We start from the raw sequence: 27,023 nt of genomic DNA, 5'->3' as shown, positions 1-27,023 counted from the left end.
AAATTTTCACACTGTATATCATGGGCATGGTGCAATAAGCTATCAAAATGTGCACATGGAGAGTTATGGTTCTGTTCCTATTCTTCTTAAGGATCATAATAAACATCACGAAGATTTAAATCATCATAACAAAGAAGGTATTTATATATTTATACTTCCAAAAAATCTTTAAGCTCTAACTGAAAATAAGTCGATTAATTTATATCGATCGTCATCAGTAGCATAATATCAAGTTCATGCAAAGTTTCAAACATTACTATCAATAATAGAGTGAGTAGTTGGCAAAATGTTATTAGTAATTAACAACTAAAAAGAATCTTGCACCGAGTAACAAATTATTGTAATATATCCTTTGTATACTTACAATAATGCTCTATGAAATAATTTCTATTATAATCATTTATTTAACAGATAATAATGATGAACATGCTGAAAATACTCTTCTTGCTACTGAGAATCACGATAATCAATACGAACCTACTCTTTTACAACAAACTATGTATAGAATAGATGTCTAGTATTTAGCTAAATTTTATTATAATCCTGTATTTTGTTATCTAAATATTTATGTATTATATTATAGATCCATATAAGATCCATTCCACGGATGAAAATTATGACAACTTACAATATTACATTTTGAAAGAAGGTTGTTATTTTTGTGTTTATTTTTAACATACCAGATATACCTATTCGTAGTATAGCTAAAGATTTTTTAAAAAGTTTGTTTTCCTCCGACCGTCCCTTAATTCTCTAATATATTTTAGTGTTTTTAAATTGCTTCTGATAATTCAAATAAAAAATTTATATATTCATTATGTGAGGTCGTCATAGTATTTGATTAATATTTTTCAGTTCCATATCCAGGTGATGAATATCGCGAAACCGCACAACAAGACATAGAGCAGCATCCTCAATATGAACATATCGGATATCTATGAACAAGATCTCGCACAAGAGTCACATCATAGTGACGAAGTATATTTATATAATTTGTACTATTTTACATTTAATTTCTTTACTTTGACAATATTTTTAATGCCATCTTGTCAATAACTTGATGACCTCAGATAATATAAAATAAGTTCAAATTTAAGATGCAAAAATGATTTGAACTACAAAATAACTATATTTATAGTATTAACATTTATTTTACGTTTCAAAAATAATAATTCTTTTGAAATTTTCGAAGTGAGAACAAAATATAAGCTTCCAAGTAGTTCAACTAACAAATCTGAAAAATACGGCACGGAAATATAGGCTATGATATATATCGTAATTTTCAAAGGCCTATATATAGTAATTTATTGACGCATTTAGGAAAGGTATAGTAAATTACAAGAATACACATTTCAACTTTTTTTTATTTCTCGTTGCAGCTCGCTTCATCGTGAACTATTTTGACACAGACAGGTTAAGATTAACTATAGTCTTCAACTAATAAAACTTAGGATGATTTTCTTAAGTTAAATTATGTACTTATTTAATTTGTTTTCATCTTTAAGCGTTGTATATATATCTAATAATTTAGAATATATATTGTTTTATAAAAAAGTCATCGTCTTATATATGAATAAAAAAGCGAGCCGCATAAACAAAAGTCCATTCTAAGACACAAAACTGCATAATATATAATGATATATTGCGTCACAAGTGCATGGAGTAGGTTAATTTTGCATTTGTGTATAGTTACATTAAAATAAGTTTTTAGATAATGTAGTAAAAATAATTATACATTTAACATTTTTACTTAAGCTTTTGTAAAATAAATAGAAATTCATTTGACACATTTGTAAACAGACAAAATCCAAATACTCGTTATAACTTGTTAACATTTTTATTTTTTTTTTTTTTTTCAAAAACGCTCAACGAATTTGTAGTGGATTTCTTAATTCACAGGATTGCGACGTTTCTACTTGATTGTTAACTATTTTGTATAATAAAGGAAAAGCAATGTTCATAATGAAAGTTGAATATTAAGCAGTAGTATACATAATATAATCTATACCGATTTTCATAAAAGTTATAACAACTAACATGGATGTTCTAAGGTATGACATGTTATCAATTTGAAATACTACGAATTTCTTTATTTCGAACTTCATAAAAGAGCATCTTTTAAAAAATGTGAAGTAAATATCAACAATATTGAATGAATCTACATTGATAAATTTTTATATTTGAAAAAATGCTAAGATTTAAATTTAATTTTAAAAGTTTGGCATTTTTGAGCTATACTCTTTCTATTAAAAATCACATACACGTAGATTTCACTTACATCAATAGCAGGTAGACATGAGCACTTCCTAATAAATTATAATTTTTAGCAAATGATGCTTAAATTAAGACATTGTCTGTTATTCCTTCAACTAACTTAAGTACGGCGTAATTTTAATTATATTAGATGCATATACTCAATGATTAATTTATTTCGTTCGCATAGCATCTTGGAATAACAAATTTTATTTAAAAGAAAAATGCAACCTGAAGCTTCATATATCTCTGCTAAATGTGGAATAATCTCGCGCTTGTGATTAGTAAACATACTTTTTTTAAATTTCGCATGACAATTGATTCACCGTTTTTTTTTTTTTTTTCATCAACTTAAACAAATATTTATGTTTGACACCAGAACAAAGTCGTATATACATATGCAAAGATCATAAGCTTATTTTAAAATCACAAAAAGTGCCCATATCTAATCATAGAATAACCGAGGTCAAGTCAACCATACATATCGAGTCAATCTGAACAGTAAACACTAAAATGGAAACGTATTAACAAAATTTAATAGCTAGCTACATATATGGAGTCTATAAACTTATCCTGATAGTCGCAAAAACACTTAGCGGAATTCCTTCTTATACCATTTTCCTACCCCAGGCGACTTTACAGGCATAAAATTTGTATAAGAAATACGCCGAAGCAATCGTCAATACCATAAAAAATCGAGAAACATACGCTGTAATCGTCGATAAGGCGATTGAGATTTAAACCGTTAATATAGAATGTTTATTACTATAACTAATCTGATACGTAGAAATATACTATATACATTTTAATATATAATATATTTCTTATAGTATTGAAATATCGATTTTCTATATGCTAATTTACGTACGACTTCATCTGAGAAAATAACACTTGACTAGATCACTTTAATATATCTTTTATAGCCGTCCAATTATTTCGCTTATGGAAACGACTTTTTATAATTGATTTATGTCCTTTAATTTTCTATGTTTCTCCTCTACCAGAATCGAAGAAAGAAAGTTTTATAAAAAATAGTACGTGGAACAAATATAAGTGTTCGTAGGTACTTCGACTGGTTTGGCTCCTCGCATTGCGCATCTTTAAAATGCACATTTTTTATAGGTTCCCAGAAATCTTGATCCCATTACGTTATAAACCAACATTTATTTATATAATTAATTTCTCTAGAAAAGAAAATTTTGATGTTTTGTTGTATAAATATAAAACATTGCAGCATTATGCATAGAACTCTTTTTTTGGTCCTAATTCGTACTCCATTTCTTCATTTTTATACATATCCATAATCTGAAGAAAAAAATAATAACATCATTTTATGTTAGTGCATAAAATTACACGATAAAGTTTATAACCAAAATATGTATGTACCCCGTTCATTTCTTTTTGTACTTCTTCCAGCTGCTTCTCATGTATAAGCTTGAGTTTTTCCTTTTCTCTATTTTGTACCATCTGTGCTACCTTTCTTTCCTCCATAAACTTTTTAGTGTTGTTCTGTTGCTTCTCTCTGAGTCTGCCTTCTTTGATACCACGTGTCTTCAATGTTTTATCATTCATTACTTCTCTCATACTCTCAACTGATAGTCTTGCCTGCCTTGCATTCATTTCTTTAATCTCTTTCTCGTGTCTTATATTCAGCTGCTTTTGTTGCGCTAGCTGTGCTAAGGTACATAGCTTGCGGAGTTGAGATTTGCGCTCCTCAAGATGTGCCTGCATGAGATCGCGCTCTTCACGGCGTTGACGTTCTGCCAGACGAGACCACTGTGATGTTTGTTCCGATACTGCTTGCCGGACGGTCGGATCTCGCGAAAGCTCCGTCTGACTGCAATGCCGAAGGCTTCATACATTAGTGGTTCGACAGTGAACTTTAATGGCCTTTGCTTATTTATTTTTGTTATATTATAATGGTCAGTGCAATAAATTTATGTCCTAAAGGGGCGTGCTAAAGAGCTAATGTTCTATTGTAATACTATCATTATTATTATTATTAGTATTATTACTTTAAATAATAATATAAGTACAGTTATCGAAAAAATATTTCTTGAAATCTTATATGTTCTAAAATATAATGAAAATTATACTCGCATACTCACTTTTTGCCTTTTATAAGTTTTTCTATTGCTCCGCATTGTTGTTTTTGAATTGAGAATCGTTCTTTCTGGTGTTTTTTCTTTAAGGATTCCAATTCTTTTTGCTGCTTCCTTGTAACTTTCACATATCCTTTTTCATGGCGCAGTACTTCGATTGTTATTGGTTCAAAATTTAATTCCTCTGCAGGTGTAAATATCAAAATTAATATATTATACAAATCAAAATCAAATCTAAATTCCTGACTTCTATGCTTTACCTCTAGGTTTAACCGCTTCAGGAAAACGAGAAGGTGCGGATTCAGTATTCATTTTGAGATCACTTTCTTCTATGCCTAGACCTCGCATTTTCGTTTGCTGAGGCGTTTCGGTTTTTCTTGAAGCTCTTGGCGCTGATAATGCATCCATCAGTTCTGCAAATAGATATATAGCACATGTCAAGCTCTTTTTATTTTAGAAGTTGTTAATAAATGTATTGCATGAGTTTATTCGGCTAGTTGATAAATTTGTTGCATCGATTTATTTTGCCCTTTGATGAAATTATTAAATGAATGGTTCATAACATTCGTAGCAGTAGTCTCACACCTTCAAATCCATCAGGAACATAAATCTTGATGTCAATATTGCAGAAAAGCATAGGTAGAGACATGGGAAAATTGGCCTCAGTTCTAAGCGAAATGTGTCGATAGCCAGACTGAAGTCCATCCAAAGGTACGATCCTCTGACCAAGAAGCTTTCCATTTGATTCGTCGTACACCGCAAATCGTAAAGCTGCAAGATCTGGTAGTACTACTTTTCGGAACAAAAATGGTTCTTCATTATAAACAGGATTTAACCCGTTTGCCGGAACAGTACGAGTACGAAACTCTTTACGAATGGTATCTGTTGGAAGTCCGTACATTTCTACTTCCACGTATGTGCCAACTTTTTTGTCTGACAAAAACTGTCCAGCTATAACCTATAAAAACGAAATTTTGTTGTGTCCTGCATTCACAGAATCGTAGCAATAGTATCGCATGATCTAAACTATACTTACTTGTACACTACATTGCGTTGCTATTACTCCATCGACAGGACTTTCCGCAAAAGGATCAAAACTTCTGTCAGACCTTCTCATAAAATCTGGTTTTAATAAATAACCTGAAGACCCATTGTATTCAAATTTCCCTTGGTTTAGTTGCATTGGTAAGTCAGAAGTTTGAAAGTTTAACGAAACCATTTGACAACCAGCATTCCAAAACACCTGCGATATTACCAATAAAATTAGTAATGAAAATGCTTACATTATATTCAAAGTATATAGGTCGCGGCGCGCTCCCGGCAACACAGTGTACAACACTTATACTTGCCATTAGGACGCTTTCACGATTATATATTATACAGATATTTATTAATATTGAAAAATTAAACTATGATATTAGACGTACTTGTGGCATATAATTTGATGAATCAGCTCTTGTACCTTTTGGATAAATTCGACTCATTTGGCGTTTATTGTAATTGACAAATTCTATGGCTGAAGTTTTTAAATGATTTAGTCCAGTAGCTTCCGAGAAGGAAGACATGTTGTAGTGAATATTTTTTTCTGAAATATAAAAATTTACTTTGTGTATAAATAAAGGCAGCTACTGTCGCGATCAAAATAATAATGTAATGTAGTGAAAAAATAAAAAACAAGGATAATCAATGAATTTCCTAAGCTCTCTAACAACTAAATCAGTTCCGTATAAAACTTACGTTCTGCGACGTCGAAACCTTGAAATTTTATGGGCTGTGCGTAATTCACCATAGAGGAAAGCCAAGGATGTACGTTTGTCGTACTACCTGTGTATGGTTGCACGGCTGCCAGTTCCAGACTTTCGCCTTGCTGGGACAGTTTTAATTGACCCGTAGCTACAGCAGCCACCGGATCATTAGCTACATCGTCCTATACAATTCAATTGTTACAAAAATTTTAATAAAAATATTCAATGTAGGAGCCAAGATACTCTTCAGACTTCAAAAGCATAAATAAGGTTTCAATGATTATCCAGAACTAAGAGTCTTTAAAACAATTGATTCTTTTATTTTAAATAAAATATATCGATATGCTTTCGAACATTTGAACTGTGTCTTGTAATCCTAGTAATGTTTGTTATATACGTGAGATTAAAAGGGTCACCATGCTAGGGAGTGACTTAAAGGCTACCTTTACCGATTGCTGTTCGACTATTGGTGTAATAGTTGGAGGTGCACTTGCATCTTCCTTAAAATCATCTTCTATTACGAATTGGCCTTGTTTAAAAAGTTCTAATTCTTGTTTTTCAACTTCAAGTTTTAGACGCTTGTTCTTTATTAAAATTTTTCTCTTCAAAGCACTAGGCGGTGGAAGTGGTACACCTGGTTCCAACTAAAATTACGTATAAAAGTTTTATACATGCCCACATATATCTATTTGAATTTTTTGAAAAAAAAGGTATTACCGGATAATCTTTTAAAGGTTCTTTCAAAAGCAAATCCCCAAGTACTTCGTCACAGTATTTAGCAAGTTTGTACTGTTGAGCTTTACTGCAATGATTTTCGAAACTCAAAATCAGTGGAAAATCCGTTGTTACAAACGCAGTATCTCGTATAGCATAAATGACATCTTTGAATAAAATAACAGTACACATAGCTTTGCCATGAGTAATAATTGGTTCTTCATCTTCTCCTTTACCGTCCCAACAATCTAATTCGATACACCTTATGAGAATAAAAAATAATGGATAAATATAAAATTATATAACTATACCACATGTTATATTCCACAATATCACTAAAGAATTAAACCAAATATCGCTAACTATATAAACTTTGAATTTTGTAAAATGATAGAAAGTTGTAAAACAGAATTATTTAGTAAAAAATAGTATCAAATTATTGTATAAAAACCTGCAACCCGCTAACAGCACTTGTCTATACATTTCTACACTGCTTTTTCCTCCAAATTGCCGCCCACTGAGGTATGTATTGTGACTTGAATTTATATAATAATGCGCTAATGGTTGATCCATGTCCATATAAACATCCAAACGATCCAAAAATACTGGCGCATTTTCATCAGACATCAGGTACCTTATAAATCCATCTTTGCTCATTCGCCCTTAAAATAATAATACGAAATTTACAAAATAAATCTAAAAAGTAATGCCTATAAATTCAAACAAAAATAGAACTTTCCGTGAACTTCATAAATAAAAGAAAATATTCATAATACGCGCATAACAATGTATAAATAAAATCCGTTATTAGCTTCCATATAGTAGAACGATAATAACGCTCTCGGGCCATCAGAAATGACAAGTAACGTAAATAAACGCTTTCACCTCCAGTTGTACGATGCATTATTAAACTATATATTTTCTAATTCGGATAAATCAATAATTTGTACTGCTTACTTTGATTTCTAACTTTTTCATTTCGTTCATAATCGTTAATTATTTCTGTCGCCCTCTTTTCATCGTACAAAGGATATAAGATTTCATTCAACGTTGGATCACGTTGCTTTTCATTCAAAAAGGTTATCAATTGATCCAAATTAATAGTATCGGCTTTGCCTTGTGTTCTGTAAAATAAATATATAATGTAAATAATGTTAATAAATAGATAAAATAAGAACATGATGTTTATAAATGATTCAAAATTACGTACATTGATTGAAAAAGCTCCTCGATATCGTTTCTCGGGCAGATCTTATGATACAGCGCATAAAATGCATCAAACGTGAAATCATCCGGCTCTATCACATCATTCTAAAAATGCAATTGATATATAAATATTAGAAATATTGATATATGTTTATTCTTTTTTCTTCTAAATTATTTGTTCTAATGCTTCGTTATAATCAAAAAATTACCTTGCCACTCGGTAGGCCCAGATCAGAAAGGCACTGATAAACCAATTTCTCCGTTTTCCCTGATGCAAATGTCCTTGCTACCACCTTAACGGGAACTTTTCCATTTGGATCGACCAGCATCCGAAGTCGCATCCAACTAAGAAATAAGGAAATGGTATTTATTTGATGTAAGTATAATCAAAATAATTTAATTATAATGAAACGAATTGTAATTTTATTATCTTCTAAACTTAAGGTATGAAGCAAGCTGCTACCCTGCGAGTGAATGAGTTGTCCCGAGCGAAGCAAGGGCAATATACACGCAGGGATACATACCACCTTTATTCCCGGGTGCAGTACGGGATTTTTTAACATGCCCGCTGTAAAGTTTGTACTAAATATTTATTTTTAAAAGCCAATCTATTTTTCCGCGTGGCAGCGATAAAGGTATGCACTTTACGATGGGGCGTGTTAAATAAAATTACAAAATCTTATTCTATAGCAGTATCTTCACAATGAACTAATCAATATTTACGAAATATAATTTTCTAATTTTGACTATTGAAAGTTTGTTACATTAAACGAAATTAAGACATAAACGAGATTAAAACCAAGTTATATACAAGATTACACTAAAACACAGCTATCCGGGTATCATCTTATATTTGAAGCAGTTTAAAATATTAGAAATTTGTCTTGACACGCGTATAAAATTTATAATAGTCGTTTTAGACAATATGCTTATAGATGCGCAAGTGTTTTGAATTTTATTACAATTTTTCTTTCATTTATTAGGGCAGTAAACTTTTATTTTAACGAGCATGTAAAATTAGATTTATTCACAAGCAAAATCTAAGTATTTAATTTATAAAAAACTTCCAATAAAAGCTATTAAGGATTTCAATCCTAGTATTACCTCATTTACGCTATGCCTTTTATTATTTTATAAATATTTAAGTGTAAGGATTATACAACTGCAAGCTCACAATAATCAAACGAAATAATAAAGTACTTCTTAAAAATAACTGTGTATAAATATACATATGCTCCTCCCTCTTTCTAAATAAAGTGATATATGGGAAATACGTAAAAGGTAGATGTATAGAAAGACAGCTCTCTATATAGAAACGAACTACAGGCGAGAAGGAGATATACACAGGTGTGGTTACATAGGGAGGAGGGACAAAAAGACAAAAGCGAAAAAGGAAGGGAATAGCATCGTGCGTGCACGTGGATAATAAATTGGATTACGTATGTAAACTCACTGTTTCTTTAGGCACGTCAGCGGGCAGACATTGTTGGCTTTCACATTATGCGTAATAGATCGTATGCCATCCAGCCACGTCTGCAATAACGTAGTCACGTTATTATAAAGTAAAGAGCAGTTTATTATATTTATTAGTCTAAATAGGACTACTAATAAACATGATAAGTTGCTCTCATCTTATTCTTAATCGTCAATATTAACACATTTCTGATAGCAATATTCAGAATTTACATCATTAATTATTTATTCTTACAAGCTGATAGTTTCTGTATATGTTTATAACTTCCAATAAATTTCGAAAATAAGTCGATGGTCTACCTGGTCGATGGTCATCATGAAAAGGCTAAAGAGCTCTAGGTTATCAATGCCGCGCAAAATTATAATAACAATTATATTGTCCCTGGTAGAAATGTTCAGCAGTTTATTAGCAGTCACTGCCCAGTTCAGATTGAACTGACCAGTGCATTCAGCAGTGACTCGCCAGTCGCTGTACCTATTTCGTCAGATTTTTTACACAGTCACTGGCCAAAGACTGGGGAATCAGACTTGAAAATAGAACTAATAACAATTGTGCGTTTCTTACTATTTTTAGCATTGGAAATTAATAAAAATGACTTAGAATCAAAAGAAATAATTAAAAATATGTTTTTTGACAATTTTTCAATGTCAACTTTTAGTATAAAAAGTATGTGTCAAAAGGATCAACCTAACCCTACAGATGCATACACTCATACATGAAAGTATGTACAAGTATGCAGTACTGACTGACTTTGTGTTGTGTAAGTGCAAGTACTGTGTAAAAAGTGTCATCAATGTGCTCAAAGTCACCAACGATGAGGTTTGAACAGATATTTCAACCTCATCAGTATGCGAGCCAGTTTCTGTCAATGTCCAAGTACTATCATTATCATGCTAAATCCATGATATTAAAGTTGGATGTTTGTTCTTTTGTGTGAAGACTTGTTAAATTACACAGCCCCACAATAAAAAAAAATTGTAAGTCCCAAAAACGTGACCACGGTACTTATATGTTTTTGGGATCGCTAAATCCGAATCCAGGATCATTTTAACCCCATCAGATCTTAAGTCAAGGTCAAATAGGGGTCAAATTATCAAAATACATTAAGAAAAGACTAAACCATGGTATCTTGGGGTTTTTGGGGTCGCTGAATGCGAATCCGAGGTCAGTTTAACCCCATCAGAACTTTCTCAAGGTCAGTTGAAAGTCAAATTATCGAAATACATTAAGAAAAGACTAAACCATGGTATCTTGGGGTTTTTGGGGTCGCTGAATGCGAATCCGGGGTCAGTTTAACCCCATCAGAACTTTCTCAAGGTCAGTTGAAGGTCAAATTATCGAAATACATGAAAAATACACTAAAACCATGGTATCTTGGGATTTTTGGGTTCGCTGAATCCGAATCCGGGCTTATTACAACCCTATCAGGTCATGGTCAAGGTCAGTTGAAGGTCAAATCATAAAGATTCATAAAAAGTAAAATCAAACCATGACATTTAGGGGTTTTTGGGGTCGCTGAATCCGAATCCAGGGTCAGTATAGTCCCATAAGGTTATATTTATGGTCAGTTCAAAGTTAGTTCAAGGTCATGGACGTAAAGAGAGTGAAAAAAATAGTTATAAACTGAAACAATGCAAAAGGTAATGTAAACCATAAAGCAAAGAACAATATATATGCAAGTACAATCGTATCCTTTAAAACTATATCATAGTTTGCTGCTCCTTCATTTACTTTAAATTTGTTAGAAGTATATGCAATTCAATAAAATACCCGTAAAAATATTAAGCCCATTACTCTTTTTTATGGTAACGAACTATTTTATTGTCAAATGATCTACGGAGTGGATTACGCTTCCGCTTCTCCGATGTTGATGGTAGATCTCTTTTTAACGACCAACAGTAATCTGCTAACATATTTACGTCCCATCTTCCTTGGTACCTGCGCTCCATTTCCTTGATATCTTGGTGAAATCTCTCTCCCTGCTCTTCGCTGTAATCACCTAGGTTTTCTGGAAACTCATCAACATGTGAATATAAAAAGTGTAATTTTAGATTCATTAGGCAGTCTTGATTTTTGTAACTATTTACCAAATTTAAAACTATTTGTTCGTAATTTGGGCTCTTATGATTTCCAAGAAAATTTGTAATTACGTCCTCTAAACATAACCATGCTTCTCTCTCTGTATTATTCATTTTCGTAACAAAAATTTCATCATTTATCATCTTACGAATCTGAGGGACATCGAAAATTCCTTGATTTACTTTAGCATTACTTAATTTGGGAAACTGATTTCGCAGATACATAAACCAGCTACCATCTTTGTCTAAAGATTTTACCCATTGTTTCATAAGTCCCAATTTAATGTGCAGAGGTGGTATAAGAATTTTTGATGGATCAACAAGTGGCTTTTCTTTTATATTCTTAGAACCCGGTTCGAACTTTTTCTAGGGGGCCAGACACTCTTTATGTAATGATTCTTTCTATCCCTACTATCCCATTCACATAAATAGCAAGGATATTTCGTGAATCCCAATTGTTGCCCCAGAAGTATTGTTATGATTTTAAGATCCCCACATATTTGCCATTTATGATCATTGTATTTTATTCGGTCTAATATTACTTTCATGTTACAGTACTCTTCATTCAGTATTACCAAATATCCTATGGGAATGGCTGCATAAACATTTGTATTGTGTAACAGAACGGCTTTTAAACTTCTCGTCGACGAATCGATGAACAATCTCCACTCGTTGGGGTTGTAACATCCATGTTTAAAGCAATTCATCAACCCAACTATATCTTTGCAGTAAACTAAGGAAAATTCTTCATCTTTAGCGAAATAATCACGATATTTCTTATCTCTGTCTCGGTAGTAAGAAATTTGAATTTTTCCAGCTTCATTAGTATTTTCTTTTAGCCATGAAGCCAAGTACTCCGCCCCATCCTTTGGTAGGCCCAAATCGTGTATGAGATCATTCACTTTTTCTTGTGTAAGTGGACCTTTCTCCTTCTTAGCATTATAGGGGATGTATTCCTCGTCACTTGTATCACTTGTACTAGCAACGTCGTTGTCTTCATGAGGCGATTTTTCTTCTTCCGCAATAACATCTCCTTCCTCCATTTCTTCTTCTATAATTTCATATTTATCATGTCTTTCTCAATTTTCCTCAAGATCCATACTTCCACTTACGTACGTACCCAGTGGATCTTCTCTTTTATCAATTGACGATTCATATATAGGTTTCGTGACACTTTCAACGTTAGCGTAATTAATGTGCGACTTGATGTTACTATTAACTCCATGCAAATTCGTATTACAAAAATAACAGTCTTCTTTCCTTAAAGGTTCCTTCCATATCGTAGGCACTTTCATTTTTACATCAGTTTTACCATTTTTGCCTTTCTGTAGCATTTTTCTACATATTCCGCATATGATTTTAGGAACCCAATCAAATTCGTCAATTTTCATTTCTAAGTCAAACATGTTCTTGTACTGCTCTTTAATATTTTGATTGATTTTTCTTCTATTTTTTGGGGTCTCATACTTGCCACAAATGTAACAAAAACTATCCCGTTTTGCTATAAGGCATTCTTGGTCACCAGACCTCAAGTGATAAATTCTTGTAGTATTATACTCTTCGAAAGCCAAGTTTCCCACTAACAAAGAGCTGCGGTCGCTCGATGACGACGCCTGCGGGCCCGCTTGCTCACCCTGACCAGCCGCCAATACTGGGGTTCCGAATCCCTGCATCGTAATTTTTTGCTGTTTGTCTGCCATGACGGCTCTAAAGCCTTCACCAGGGGTTTAGCCGACCGAAAAAAAGAATCGGTCGTTTCCCACCGCCACTACGTGGAAGTACCCTGGGGGCAAACAAACAGCATATTCATATCCGTTTGTATCAAGTAGGAAATACAAGTGATACAAGTGAGATGAAGATTACTGTAACATGACTTTGGAAACCTTTTGGGAAAGAAGACCTTAACACAAACCCAAGATAGTCAACATCAATCGTCTTGGGACTTACATTGAGAGAGACACCCGATAATGAAGACTGCCTAATGAATCTAAAATTACACTTTTTATATTCGCATGTTGATGATTTTCCAGAAAACCTAGGTGATTACAGCGAAGAGCAGGGAGAGAGATTTCACCAAGATATCAAGGAAATGGAGCGCAGTTACCAAGGAAGATGGGACGTAAATATGTTAGCAGATTACTGTTGGTCGTTAAAAAGAGATCTACCATCAACATCGGAGAAGCGGAAGCGTAATCCACTCCGTAGATCATTTGACAATAAAATAGTTCGTTACCATAAAAAAGAGTAATGGGCTTAATATTTTTACGGGTATTTTATTGAATTGAATTGAACTAAAAATTGGCATATTAATTTGTATTGGCATGTTGAAACAACATATTTAGTTGAATTCATTCTAGCTGATACGAATTTGTCTTTCATGTATAGACCCACCTGTATATTTTGCCGTCAAAGCCAAGGGTTCAAGATCAAAAGCCGAACCAAGATAGTTAAGTAAAAACTAACATGACAGTCAATTTTTAAATAATTTAACAAGTCTTCACACAAAAGAACAGACATCTAACTTTAATACCATGGATTTAGCATGATAATGACAGATTTGGACATTCACAGTAACTGGCTCGCATACTGATGAGATAAAAATATCTGTTCAATTCACTTTGCAGACTTCATCATTGGTGACTTTGGGCACATAGATGACACTTTTTTATAATTTACACTTAATCATCAATGATTGAGTCAGTGAATACCATATCATTTTTAACATTGACTGAGAATGTGAGAACTGTGTGTGATGTTATCTGTTATTCTGCTGTATAACATAGTAGACAACATATACAACCTGTATACTATATCTGGAATATACTCTTATATGTATGTGTGTATGGTTAGGTACTGATTGTGCTGCTATATAAATATAAGGAAGATATAAGCAGACAGCCTGTACCACCTGTAGTATACACTACGTAGCATACTATGTTAAGTTGTTACTTTTTGCCTCTTTAACACGTACATTTGAAAAATTATAACAATTATTTGGGTAAACGGTAGATTTAAGTAGATTATCGTCATAAATATAATTATCGTTATTAAATATGTTTTGATTTTTCTTATTATACCAGTTTATTCGTATAATAGATCTGTATAAATTATACTTGGCAGTTCTTAGCCAGTGACATGTACTTCGTACTGGCCAGTCTACCAATTTTCTACCAAGGGTATACTCAATATTTATACAAAATAATTAATAGTGAATAATAAGTTAACTCGATGGTTTTAAATGGCAAAAGAATGTATATATTATTAACTTACGCCCACTAGTCACATTTAGAGTAATATAATTTTAAATATAATAAAATATTATATAATTCTTTTGTAATGAACTTGTTATACAACGGCTTTGAAAAATTGTTTAAATTTTAAAAGTGCACTGCTTTATGTAACAGCATAACTATAGATACATACGTGAATATTTTATGATGGAAAGGCATTTAAACTAATTACTTATAAACTTCCCGTCTAGAAATTTCAAAATAAATACTAATATTGATATCGATACGAAAGTATTGATTCTTTTAATAAAAGCTTTCAATTTGAAAGCTCTTGAACTAAAAGTTATTTAAGATTAAGTAAACTAACTAACTCGTATTATTATTAATTTATTAAGTTAGCCTCATTCACATTAATTAGTAGGTAATGCATAAAGGATATTGCGAGACTACAAACGCGATTTACGGAAAAAGAATGTATTTTAGAAACACCTGTAGCGTTAATATTATGTCCGTTGAGCGCATCTGACAACCAGGCCAAATGTATCCTCCAAAAAAACTAGTAAATGAAATTGACAACTCTGGATATGACAGTTTATTGATACAATCACAAACCTTGGCGGTGACGGCATCTGGACAGACGACGTGCTGATAATTGATATTGGTGTAGTCCACGCCGGAGCATATCGTTAGGCTCCTTTCTTCCAGCTGCTCGCCATCTTTTGTACACAGTTTATCGTACAGCTTTAAGTCCTAATACACAAAAAATATCAGCGTTTGTTTTATCTTTGAAAAAAAAACAACAATTTAAAATTGCTTTATTAGAGGAAAAAAGTAGAACCACGTGGTGGTAGAAAGAAAGAATTTATATTTTATGAAAGAACATCACAATTTCTTCTTTAATTCGTCCATTATTTTTCGCGTCCTACCATTTTTTAGTATAAGCATGCTATAAGTTATTAAATTACCTTGGGTATTCCGCCAGCGCGTATGTCACTCACTTGACACAACTCAATTACGTCACCATCCTAAGAGAAAAAAAAGCAAAGTAACAGATTAGCATCTCAGTTTTTTTTTTTTTTTTTTTTTTTTTTTCATTAGTAGATCATCAGAAAGAGAAAAAGTAATAGTAAAATATTGGCTTGAAGTAAATCTTCTAAACCAGAGTATTGAATGCACACAAGAGAAAATTAGTACGTATCCCAAGTATTCTACACTAACGTGGAAAAATTGGGCTGTGAATTTACTGCATGTAAGTAGGGAAAGAAATACTGACAATTAAGGTGATCTTTACCTTACGTGATAGTTCTCTTATTTGCTTCGCTGGAGCGAAAAACGTCACATGAGGTAAAGATCCACCCCCCAAACCCGTATCGAAATGTACTATTGTTGATCTCTGGTTGCTATACAAAAACCATATTAGTTTACTACATGGTAAACTCACGTAGTTATTTTTAACGTTCTTCTTTAATTTTGGGATTGAGATTTATTTTCGCAAAGCTACTAAATATACAGGTCACTAGGTCAAATCTTTAACAGCAAGAAAAGTGAAAAAAGAAGAGGAATACGACAGAGAAAATGTCGCACGTTATCCAATTTCATTGAGTGTTTGCTTTTAATCAGTCTATGTAAGAAGATTACGTAATGAAGTGAGGTCGTTTTCATTCATATGTTTCAGTCGTGATATTGACAGTAATATAAAAACAATAAACTTCATTTATCAGTACTAATTATTCATCTATTATGAATAAATAATTCAGTAAATTATAACTTACATAACCCGTACGACTGTTCATTTAATGAATAAATCAACGTTGATCAATAAAACAATTACAGAATAAACACACTCCAACATAATACTGGTCAATATTGATTTCGGTTTTCTCTACGAAAGCTTTTCTCTCCTCTCTTGTGCTCTCTTCCTTTTTATGCATTTCAATTATTCAACAAAACAATAGACAAAATGTAGCCCGCGTGTATGTACACATACTATAGGCGAAGCTGATGGCCCGTCAGTGAACCGAGAGTTAATCGATCGGTCACATTGATAATGGAGAGTTTTACGTATAGCTTTCAAAGCCAGACCGAGAGAAAAATTTAGCTAGTTGAAAAGAGATTCTTCACTGTATTCAGCAAAAAATTTCCCCGACCGAAGAAAGTACAGGAAACTGGGAGCATCAGTCTAAATAAATGCGTTTCATTAAAAATGCTTTTTAACTCTTTATTGTAAGACAATAGCTCAACAATGAGAAAATAATAGAAAATCTGACTCGCGTAAAAAGTGTAAATGATATGCTACCAAGCAGCTTTTCTTCTTTATCTTCGTTCTTTCAGGCACTTCAACTTCACTTAGATAATAAATTCTAAGGATGATGTTGAAATAGTATTTTGGAAAACTGCACAGACCAGTTGCAAATACCCATTACACGCTCTCCAATACACACATATCCACACATATATACGTATTAAGTATTATTCAAGATAATGGAAGTTACGTACTAAATAGTAGGTAAATTCCATTTTTTTGTGTAACCATAAAAATGTATAATCTCAACAATACTTTTGGCGTACTATCATATTTTTTATCGTTTCACCTTTTTCCCTCGAGAATTGGAACCCTCATTTCAAAACTAGATCAAACCCAATGGCAGCACTACTCTAATCAGTCACCCCAAGTATACCCGAACTTGTATAGTAGGTATTCCTGAGGGACTATTGCATACCACTATACTAGTAAAATCGAGCATCAAAGAAATTAATAATTACCTTTCCCTCGCTCTGCCAATAGATAAAGAAACCGTACTCGTCGACCTTGAACACGCAGTTTAACTCAATTTCCGTGTTATCCTTCTCCTCGGTCCATCGATCGAAGACGCATCCGGCCCGAAGCGCCTCCGGCACCTCGATTTGCCAGTTGAACTCGAACCGCTTCGTCATTTTCAGCTGCGGCTGTTGTAGCTGCTGCTGCCAGGGTCGACGCGATTATTCTTTCGGCTATGGCTTCTGACACTCGCTGCAATTTGAAACAAAAGTGTTCATCATTAAACGTCATAGGCTGATTATTTTATTTATCCTTTTTTTTAGGGGAGAAACTTAGTGAGAAGAATAAAATGCACGAGTACCAATCATTCTACTTCTGATAATTTCAAGGGATAACCGTTACAGAAAGTAAAGAATTAACACATTGTAAGTACCAATATCCTAATAACACTAACAGAACAGTTTCTTGCAGTACCTCGAACATTATATCGTATGTTGGAAACAGATAAAAATGTCATGATATGCTAGAACATGTGCCAATAGAGTTACTTCACAGTGAAAAGACACATCGATGCATTTGTAAAAGCTCGTCCTAACCCAGTATCTAACTTTTGGTCTCTATCACGCACACAATATTGCATCGATAAGCTACGCAAATACTCTGTCATTATGACTTCAAAGAAAGTACTTTCACAACGCATTATTATTATTACTATTATTATTATTGATATTATTTGAAGTATTTGATCGTTTCAGAACCTGCAATAAATTTTTATTTTCAAATGAATACTCGTTATCTAACATTAGCTTTATATAACGTTTTCATCCACCTGTTTCATAAGTGATCGATCAATTGAGTGATCTATTCAAGAATATAAAGCAACTCACACAATAGAAAAATAACATATAGGCGCAAAGACAAGACGTATGATATAGGCGTATAATTCTGAGAAATGAAGGTTGTTACTTCTTAGTCCGATATTATTTAATTTGCCTCATGGTACAGCAGTCTTGGAGTATCCCCTAATAGGCTTGACCGCTTCTAGTCAGCCAATCGGGCATTAACCCACGGTAAGTTCGCGCAAGAGTAAAGTATGCCATACAACGTGGATCTGTGTACATGCTTGGCTGCTTCCCTGCAGGCCTTCGAGTATATCACACACATACACACGGGAACAAACGTTCCCTATAGTCAGCCAGCCGCGAGAAATGCGGAAGAGGGATTACGTTGACGAGGAATCCCGATAAAAGTCGTCTCGGACGAAGCAAGAGAAAAACACAATTTCTGTTCCTTTTTCAGAGCGCGATGGGTTGACGCACCGCTCGATGTCGACAACAGTGTGGCGCGCATTGGCCCACGCATTGTATTCTTGACCGACTCGACCCACATTCACAAAAATTCTCACTTAGGGTAGGATACCTGCACACGGTTGTTATAAACTTTGATCACCACCAGCTTATAGCTGTTGCTGCGAAGCTTTCCTTGGCCCGTCCCAGACTAAGGTCGGCTCAAGGAAACGTTACGATTTTCTTACCCTCTCAATTTTCTAGGCTTCCTATTCACTATTGCTTTATCACCGCGTTTCGGTAAGTTCGGTTTGTAGAAATATTTCGATAGATGCTCACTGCAGTCATGGCGCTTAAGAATGCCAGAAAATTGTTCTAAAATATCGTATCTTTGCAACGTAATAACAATGTATGAATGAGTTCTGTTGCGACTTTTTTATCTCTGTATCACGTAGTGCAGTTAAGAAAAAGCACGAAATTCTTATCAGAGCATTAAAATAAATAACTTCATTCAATAGTTATTTGAAATTATTCATGTAATATTTGTACGTGTTTGTTCGGTTGCCTCTTTATCCTATTTTCCTTTTTTGAATACGGCTTCAGTGCTGATTGAAAATGAATAAGAATATGAGCAATTAAAATTTAAGAGAATCCGTTCCATCTTATGTTCGCACATTCTAAGAAAAGCGAATGTATAAAAAAATTAAATAAATACTTAATGCCTTTGCTATATAAGCACGCATATGAGAAATAAATATAAACATGAATATCTACTAACATAGCAAAGTCTCGTAACCTAGCTATACGCATATACAAAGAGCGCGAACGGATAAAAAAAGATGAGAAGATAATAATGACCAAAAAAACTGTACAAAGTACGTCGTTTCTAACTGACCATTACGATCGAAATAGCCTAACAGCGAATAAGCTTTAATGCGACTGCGAAATACGTGTATACACGTAGACTAGAGCTCTAACGCTGTGCGCGATGGAGAGAAGTGAAGGTCACGAACTGTATGCACACGTTCGTTTATTCTCTTCGCATATGCGTGTATTAAATGTATACTGAAGAAATCACGTTAGCAATGAATTCCCCATTTAGTTGTGAGTATTTAAGGGTGCTATAAAATAAAAAAATTCTTTATGCATGATTCATAATATGTGTGTATGCAATTCCTCGTGCGTGCTTGGATATAGTCATTAGAGTTCATTTGTGGGAGCTCCCAGGTTAATGAGGCAGCAAGGGAATTAAATTAGGTGTGTAACATAACAACTTACAAGAAGAATCCACGCCCTACGGGTCACACATTTAGTTTTAATTGTTTAGAATAGGAATTGTTCGACCACGGAAAAAAATATATTTATACCACTGAGAATTGAAATGTATATAAATAAAGTCAACAACTAAAATCACACAATTGATCAAAATTCAAAAAAATTCAAAATTTTCAAATATTTTCAATTTATGACCCAAACTCATTATTTAAATCGTATTGTATTTTAACTTCTGTTACGTGCTGACGGGACATCCGCATTATTCGTATTTAACGCGGATGTCCCGTTACGAGTATCAAAAATATTATCATAATGAGTATGCTTGAAATTGTTAATTAAGTGAGAAAACTGTATGGTATAAGAATAATAGCAAAATTTTTGAATATCCTTGGCATAAAAAGTCATGATAAAAAATGTTCACGCATATTTGGAATGCTATACCGTTTATCATGCTTATTTTAAATATAAAAATTATTTGTAATTATAAATTATTAATAATTAGGTATCGATGTATGCGCGTACATGTATGTGTATGTGTTCTAATACACACGCACTTGCCATCAAGGCGCCACCGCTACCATTGATAAGAAGGTTCTTCAATTTGTAAACAAAATATCATAGCTTGTAGTCAGAACAAGAAAAAAGGAATTCCGTAAAAAATTAATAAAACCCAACTTGGAGTTTCGTTGTAAGTTTGTTACGAACAAAAAATTCATTGAAAGTAACTTTCATAATGGAATAACAAAGTTTTTGCTATTCCAGCAAAAATTGCTTCCTCGTAGAGGAAGCTTTGTAATAGTAAAATTTTGAGTTTTTTCAAAACTTCTAGAAAATACTTTTTGGTGTGTTAGAAGTTTAAATCAAGTGTTTTTAGAAAATGTCCGTATGGATGTGTGTGTATGTATACCGTAATATTTCTGGAACTACTTCGTCAATATTAATAAAATTTGACATGCATATATATTTTTGAATTCTGAATTCGGGAAAAACATTTTTTTTTTATTTTCCCAACTATATTTTTTATGGACATTTTTTTATTTTTTAAAAACACTATTTTGCGTTTTTTTCAATCATCTCATTGTTACAAACAATTCAGCTATAATGCATTTGAAAGAGAATAAAATTGCCTACTTTTCCTCATTTGGTGCTCGGGATCGACCGCCTTGTTCGGCAGATAAAATGAAAAAGGCTATTTTTTTTTAAATTCATATCTCTGAAACTAAACATCATAACCTCACGAAAAAAATTACGTCAATGGGTCACGTGTCAAACTATATTTGATTAAAATTTTAAGTGATTTGACTACTTATTTTTTCAGTAATAAATCGAAAACTGAAAAAAATAAGTATTTTGAGACGCATAAAGGCCTTATTGCACTTGAGAATTCGGGAAAAAGTAGATATTTTATGTGTTTTGGCTAAGTTTATTGCACAGCTTTCAAACCCCTATGGTTCGTAAGATATCAAGGTTTAAATTTTTTTTTTAATTTTTTGATTTCTTATATCTCTAAACCTATGTAGTCAAATGCTTCAAAATTTTATTTGGTGATTCACTATAAAAAAAGCTATCTGCTGATAAAATTTTAAACGATTCCATCAAGCGGTTTTCAACTAAAGAGCTAAAATGTAAAAATCGTTTTCTTGAAAATTGCGCGAGCGACCTATCTAACGAATAGCCTGTTGTTTTGATTGTTAGGTTGGTTAGGGTTCATATTCTATCATAAAAAAACAGAGGGATCTGCAAACTTTTGGACAATGAACCATCCAAAACTTACATTAAATTATGTATCAAAAACCGATTCATACATTAGCAAGCAGATATATAGATATATTCAAACAATATTTTATTTATTGGACCTATACATTTAATTAGAGGAAGCTACGTGCCAATGAATTGGTAGCCGTTTTTTTTTCTTACTTTCATAAGGTTTCATATAGTTAGAGTTTAAATTATTTATAACCGAACTGATTAAATAGTCAAAAGACCAATTAAGAAAAGATTGATTGAATACTTACATATTTCATATCAAGAATCGAGCGCGCTAGTTACATTCTACTCTGAAATCTAATTTAACCAAGTGTTTAAACAATGCATTGTTTTGTAATAAAATAGTCTTAAACTTTAATTCTTGAATGCATTGCAGTAATAGCCCCACCCTAACTGTATTCATATTCGTAATTTGCTTGAGTTAGTTGACCGAGAGAGCGTGTTGTCTGATTATTATCACGGCTCTCTCAATTAATAAATCGCCTGGTATTAAATGCCTGTGCGCTTCCAGCTACGTGCGATTGTATAAAGTTTTGATACCGCTAATTTTACAGTGTATTGAATTTATATTTTTCTTTTTTCTCTAAATGGTGGTAATATATAATTTAAAATGTCTAATTGCGTGTAATTATGTGTGTGCATTTTGAATCCAATACATAATTTAAAGAACTTAAAGAGCACTAAAAATACATTACTGTGTATATTTATTTTATCTGTGAACCTTTTTTAATGAATTTAAAGTTTAGACAACCTTAAATAATAATTACATTAATTTAAAATATTCAAACTTTCATAGCAAAGTTTTTTTGCCATAAAAGTTGGTATCTAGTAAATATATAAACTGCTATAACGCCAATTATTATGTATTTAGAGCAATAACATTCTTTTTTCTATTTTTTTATAGATGTATTAATTATTTATTTTGAAGATAATAAAACCATGTTACTTTTTGTTACAATTGATTCCCTTTTATTCCCTTTTATTCCCTTTTTCCAATCGGCTTGCGGAAATCCGTATTTCAGCATGCTTACACATCATGTGTGTATACATGTTCGTACAGTATGTTGATAGGATCCTAAAAATAATTTTGACCGAATTTTCAGTAACGCTTGGTGGAACTGCTGAAAATCCAATGTACCCTAAGTAATTTTCAAATAGCAAGATGCTATCAGCGCATAACATCCTTGAAATATCAGGAAATAATCATATTTTACAGTAGTACAGAATACAGAATGAAAATACGTTTATTTCCGAAACTTTATTGCATGTTTAAAAAAATTATATTACACAAATTAAATGAAAAATAGCTTTAATTATTACTGTAGTTATGCTTATAAATAAATTTGTGAATGTACTATCATAATGTGCGTGTGTGTGCGTGTGTGTGTGAGTGGGGGGAGGGGGTAATCTTAATATTATAAACTCATAACTCAATACCATATATTTTAAATTTATAATCTATATATTATAAGACTTTGTTTATAAGCAAATAGTATGTATTTGTATTTAAACTTTGATTTGTTTACAACTTGATAAAGAACGATAATATGTTAGTACAAAACTGAAATACGTAAGACTTCATATATTAATGGCAATACACATATTTTTTATTTTTCTTACAAATCTGTTTTCTTATTGTATTATATAGAGAGTCGAATACTTGAAAAATCAATAGATTCACATTTACATACATCGATATTTCATTGTCTCTTTATTTATCCATTTATCTTCATACGTATTCCTTTATCCATTTATAAGTATTCTATTATTTATTTCTATTCATAAGTATACGCTAGAGAAGTAACGTATAAAACTCGAGATAGAAATAAATGAATTTTGAATTTTAATTGCAATTTTCTAAAAAAAACTAACAAACTTGTATCCGTATAATCGTTTGAGCATCCTCAGTAGCACCATTAATAAGACACTGAGTACCCAGTACAGTTTAGCAACTACGATCCTGACTACCCATACTACACGTCCTGCACAACGTGACGTGCATCACGCCAAATAACAGCTCACCCTTCCAAGACAACATTTAATACACAAAAGCAAACTTACCGGCCTGGCCGCTCTTCTCAGTTCTTCGTTATCGCATCTTCGACAAAGTTGCTCACATACACTAGTAGCCGAGACTCTCGAGTTTGATCCCCCCCCCCCCACCCCCTTTAATTGTTAATTATCTGCTAGCTGTTTCGATCACACACAATTGATTGCTGCTAACAACAAAACGAGGAGACACCAATTGTTGGACTTATCCGCTTGCAGAACTATGCTCGACTGATGCATGACGTCAGATCAAAAACAAGACGTAAACCTCCACTCTGTGAAGTCGTCGCCAACGGCGTCAATGCGCGCTTTGCCTCGGCAAGACTGCCAGCTGTGGCTGGCTCGATACCGTCCGAATCTACTTGATGCGCATGCGCTTCCTGAATGAAGCTTAGTGCTGCTCCACTGGCCGCGTGTTTTCTAATAAGATACTGATATGATGCCGTAATCATTTATCCATAGCCGGTACATATGTTGGAAGTGTGACAATAGATAATATATCAACAGAGGTAATAGTAGCTATCTACCTTATTGACTGTAGATGTGATTAAAAATTTAAAAACTAGTAAATTTGAATAATTGTAATAATACCTACTTTTATTTTTATTGCGTTTACTAGCATCCTTCGTCATGTAGAGAGAAGTAGGTCATTTATAATTTCCTCGTACATATTGCTTTTAAACAATTAATTATAAATACAAAGGTATCGAACTAGAATAGCAACTTTACACTTATTTAATAGTTCTAGCATTTGAACATATTATTTATTGTTTTATGAAAAATAATTTTCTACAGAAAAATAATTTTCTACATTAATTTTTTGGATTCATCGGTGAACCCACAGAACAGTTAAAAGCTTTCGAAAATCCTGAGAGTTAGACATCATACCAAGTACTCGAAAATTATCTAGTGTATGTTTTGCAGTTAATAACATTATTTTTTGAAAGTCATCGATTGATTTACTACACAAAACATTAACCAAACTTATCCAAAAGATTTGATCCAGCGTTTATTTTAGTCCTGGGAGTCGGAATTCTTTTTTATTTTCTTTGGCCCAGTTTTTAAAGCTGGAATAAGCAATCTGTAAACCTACGTTATCAGCTAGATTTTCATCAAGGGTTAGTTCTTCGTCAACCTTTCACATAAAAATATTACTATATTAGTTTAGAAGAAGTAAACATAATGAATTATCAACATAAATGTAAAAATATAAATGTGAGAATCCTCCAAGAGAATGCGTTGACTTTTCAGTAAAAACAAACTGCGCAAAAATGTTACCATTTCAATTATTTAAAATTCTAGTTTATTGTTTATACCTACGTGTAATCGGAGTTGCTGATCTGAAAAATTTTGATATTGCTTTATATAGAATTCAGCAAAAGTAGCATATTCGTTTGCACTTTGATTTTTACCAATATTTAAACTACCCATTTCATCAAAAATAAACATTTCTGTATCAAAGGCATGCATCATTTCATGTCCAATAATAATCCACACTACCATATTTTGCGTAACATGGCCAATTATGAATAAATATTTGTAGCTGTAATATAGCTGCCAATATTACTAACAAAAATTAATTTATAATATTAATAAGTAAGAAGCGTGATAAAAATAATACGTAGAGAAGGCAATAAAATATACGAATCTTTTCAAAAGTGTTAGCTAAACTATAATAATATGCATTCACTGATGTAGAATCTGAAAATGTAACCCACATTCTTTTGTCGTTCGATTCTCTGAAACCAGTTAAAGAATAGTCATAATTAAACCGCGCTCAGTTAAAAAAATTTTGCAAGTTTTTGGGTGTATGTTAAGGGGGAGTGGGAGCTAAAGCTTCGCAGATGCGCCACACGGGGTATTTAGTATTTCAAATGCCAAAAAAAACTAAAAGTCGAACTGCCCTTTTCTTTCAGTAGAATGATTCACTGATCTTAACCCTATGGCGCTGCACTCATTATGTTGATGAAATTTCAAATTAAAAAAAGTATTAACTTATTAAAGTAAAATTGGGGTTTGAGGTTGACGCTGCAATCGCGTAAACACACGTAAGCACCTGCTCGTATTTCACAACATCTAGAAAATCTAAAAGTCCGATTGACATTTTCTTTCGGTAGAATGATTCATTAAACTCAACACTATGGCGCTCTGGTCTTGGTTTTTCGTGGCAAGCTTTATTTAAAAAGTTACATGAAGTAAAAAAACAGGGTTTTTAGCTCCCACATCCCCTTAAATTAGAACTGTAAAAATCAAGTTTTTTGTCGTTTAAAAATTCATAAGGATATCCAACTATTTGCCGCATTAATTTACTCTTTCGAGTGGAATTTACTCTTTAGTGCTGGAACCACGCGCCTAATCCTATTAAAATTTGACATGCATATATGTTTTTTGATTATAAATTCGGGAAAATTTTTTTTTATAACCCTGACCATTTTATTGCCAGTTTTTCCCTATGATTTTTAAAAAAAATTCAATAACTCTAAAACTAAATCGTTAAACGTTTAGAAAAAATGTATGGCAATAAAAAATGATTATATCTATTTGCTGTAAAAATTGTAAGCCATTTGGATCACTAGTATTCAAGCTAAAAATCGAAAAAATTGGTTTTCTGTGTCGTACGATTATGGGATTAAAAATACTTTAATTAAGTTGAAATTTTGGAAAATATCGATCTTTTGATCACCTCGGCTAGGTTCATTTTGCAGCTTATTAAACCGTTTAGTTTAAAAGATATCAGGATTCAAATTCTTTGTATCTCACCCTGTATACCCTGTATAACTGAAAATTACTATTTTTGTTAAACCTTATAACTTGCTAACTAAAGTTCAGAATGTTTTGAGAAAATTTATGATTTTATGAGGTTATGAGGACCCTATGGTATTTAAAATAATGAGGTTTAAATTTTTTAATGAAAATTTTATGATTTGATATTGTGACGGGTTCAGTAAAATAATTAAGATTGAAAGTATTTTAAAAATCATTTATATAAGTACTGTATATTTGAACAATATTTTCTCTATTGGAACTATACATTTTGTTGGAGGAAGCTACGTGCCAAAGCAGCGGTTTTTAATTCATAATAGCTG

General features: G+C 32.5%; 1 protein-coding gene across 5 annotated transcripts; it reads right to left on the bottom strand.

Annotated features, from left to right (window-relative positions):
- Positions 1–1,346: 1,346 nt before the first annotated feature.
- LOC100115054 (1-phosphatidylinositol 4,5-bisphosphate phosphodiesterase) lies at positions 1,347–24,273 on the bottom strand. 5 transcript variants are annotated; one of them, XM_008209933.4, is made up of 19 exons: positions 23,950–24,273; positions 17,566–17,812; positions 15,768–15,827; positions 15,415–15,552; positions 9,474–9,553; positions 8,230–8,365; positions 8,025–8,125; positions 7,772–7,938; positions 7,266–7,476; positions 6,818–7,076; positions 6,544–6,744; positions 6,093–6,282; positions 5,783–5,940; positions 5,392–5,598; positions 4,941–5,313; positions 4,616–4,768; positions 4,362–4,539; positions 3,640–4,105; positions 1,347–3,558 (listed from the first exon to the last, which is right to left on the bottom strand). In XM_008209933.4, the coding sequence occupies exons 2-19, from the start codon at positions 17,734–17,736 to the stop codon at positions 3,490–3,492; spliced, it is 3,318 nt and encodes a 1,105-aa protein (XP_008208155.1). In that variant the 5' UTR covers positions 17,737–17,812; positions 23,950–24,273; the 3' UTR covers positions 1,347–3,489. The 5 variants fall into 5 exon arrangements, with proteins under 5 accessions (XP_008208155.1, XP_031779007.1, XP_031779002.1 ...); XM_031923147.2 differs by having other exon boundaries at positions 3,640–4,090; positions 23,950–24,269; XM_031923142.2 differs by having other exon boundaries at positions 6,550–6,744; positions 23,950–24,269.
- Between the last annotated feature and the right edge of the window lie 2,750 nt (positions 24,274–27,023).

This window comes from Nasonia vitripennis, chromosome 1 (genome assembly GCF_009193385.2).
Source record: "Nasonia vitripennis strain AsymCx chromosome 1, Nvit_psr_1.1, whole genome shotgun sequence".
NCBI lineage: Eukaryota > Metazoa > Arthropoda > Insecta > Hymenoptera > Pteromalidae > Nasonia > Nasonia vitripennis.
This window is presented reverse-complemented; position numbering and strand designations above follow the sequence as displayed.

Bases quoted from the DNA above. Each gene is read 5' to 3' on its own strand.
- LOC100115054 (XM_008209933.4), bottom strand. From the start codon at position 17,736: ATGACGAAGCGGTTCGAGTTCAACTGGCAAATCGAGGTGCCGGAGGCG. The intron at 15,828-17,565 runs GTAATTATTAAT...TTTTTCTCTTAG, and splicing joins ATTGGCAGAGCGAGGGAAAG to GATGGTGACGTAATTGAGTT. The intron at 5,314-5,391 runs GTAAGTATAGTT...TCGTTTTTATAG, and splicing joins CAACGCAATGTAGTGTACAA to GTTATAGCTGGACAGTTTTT.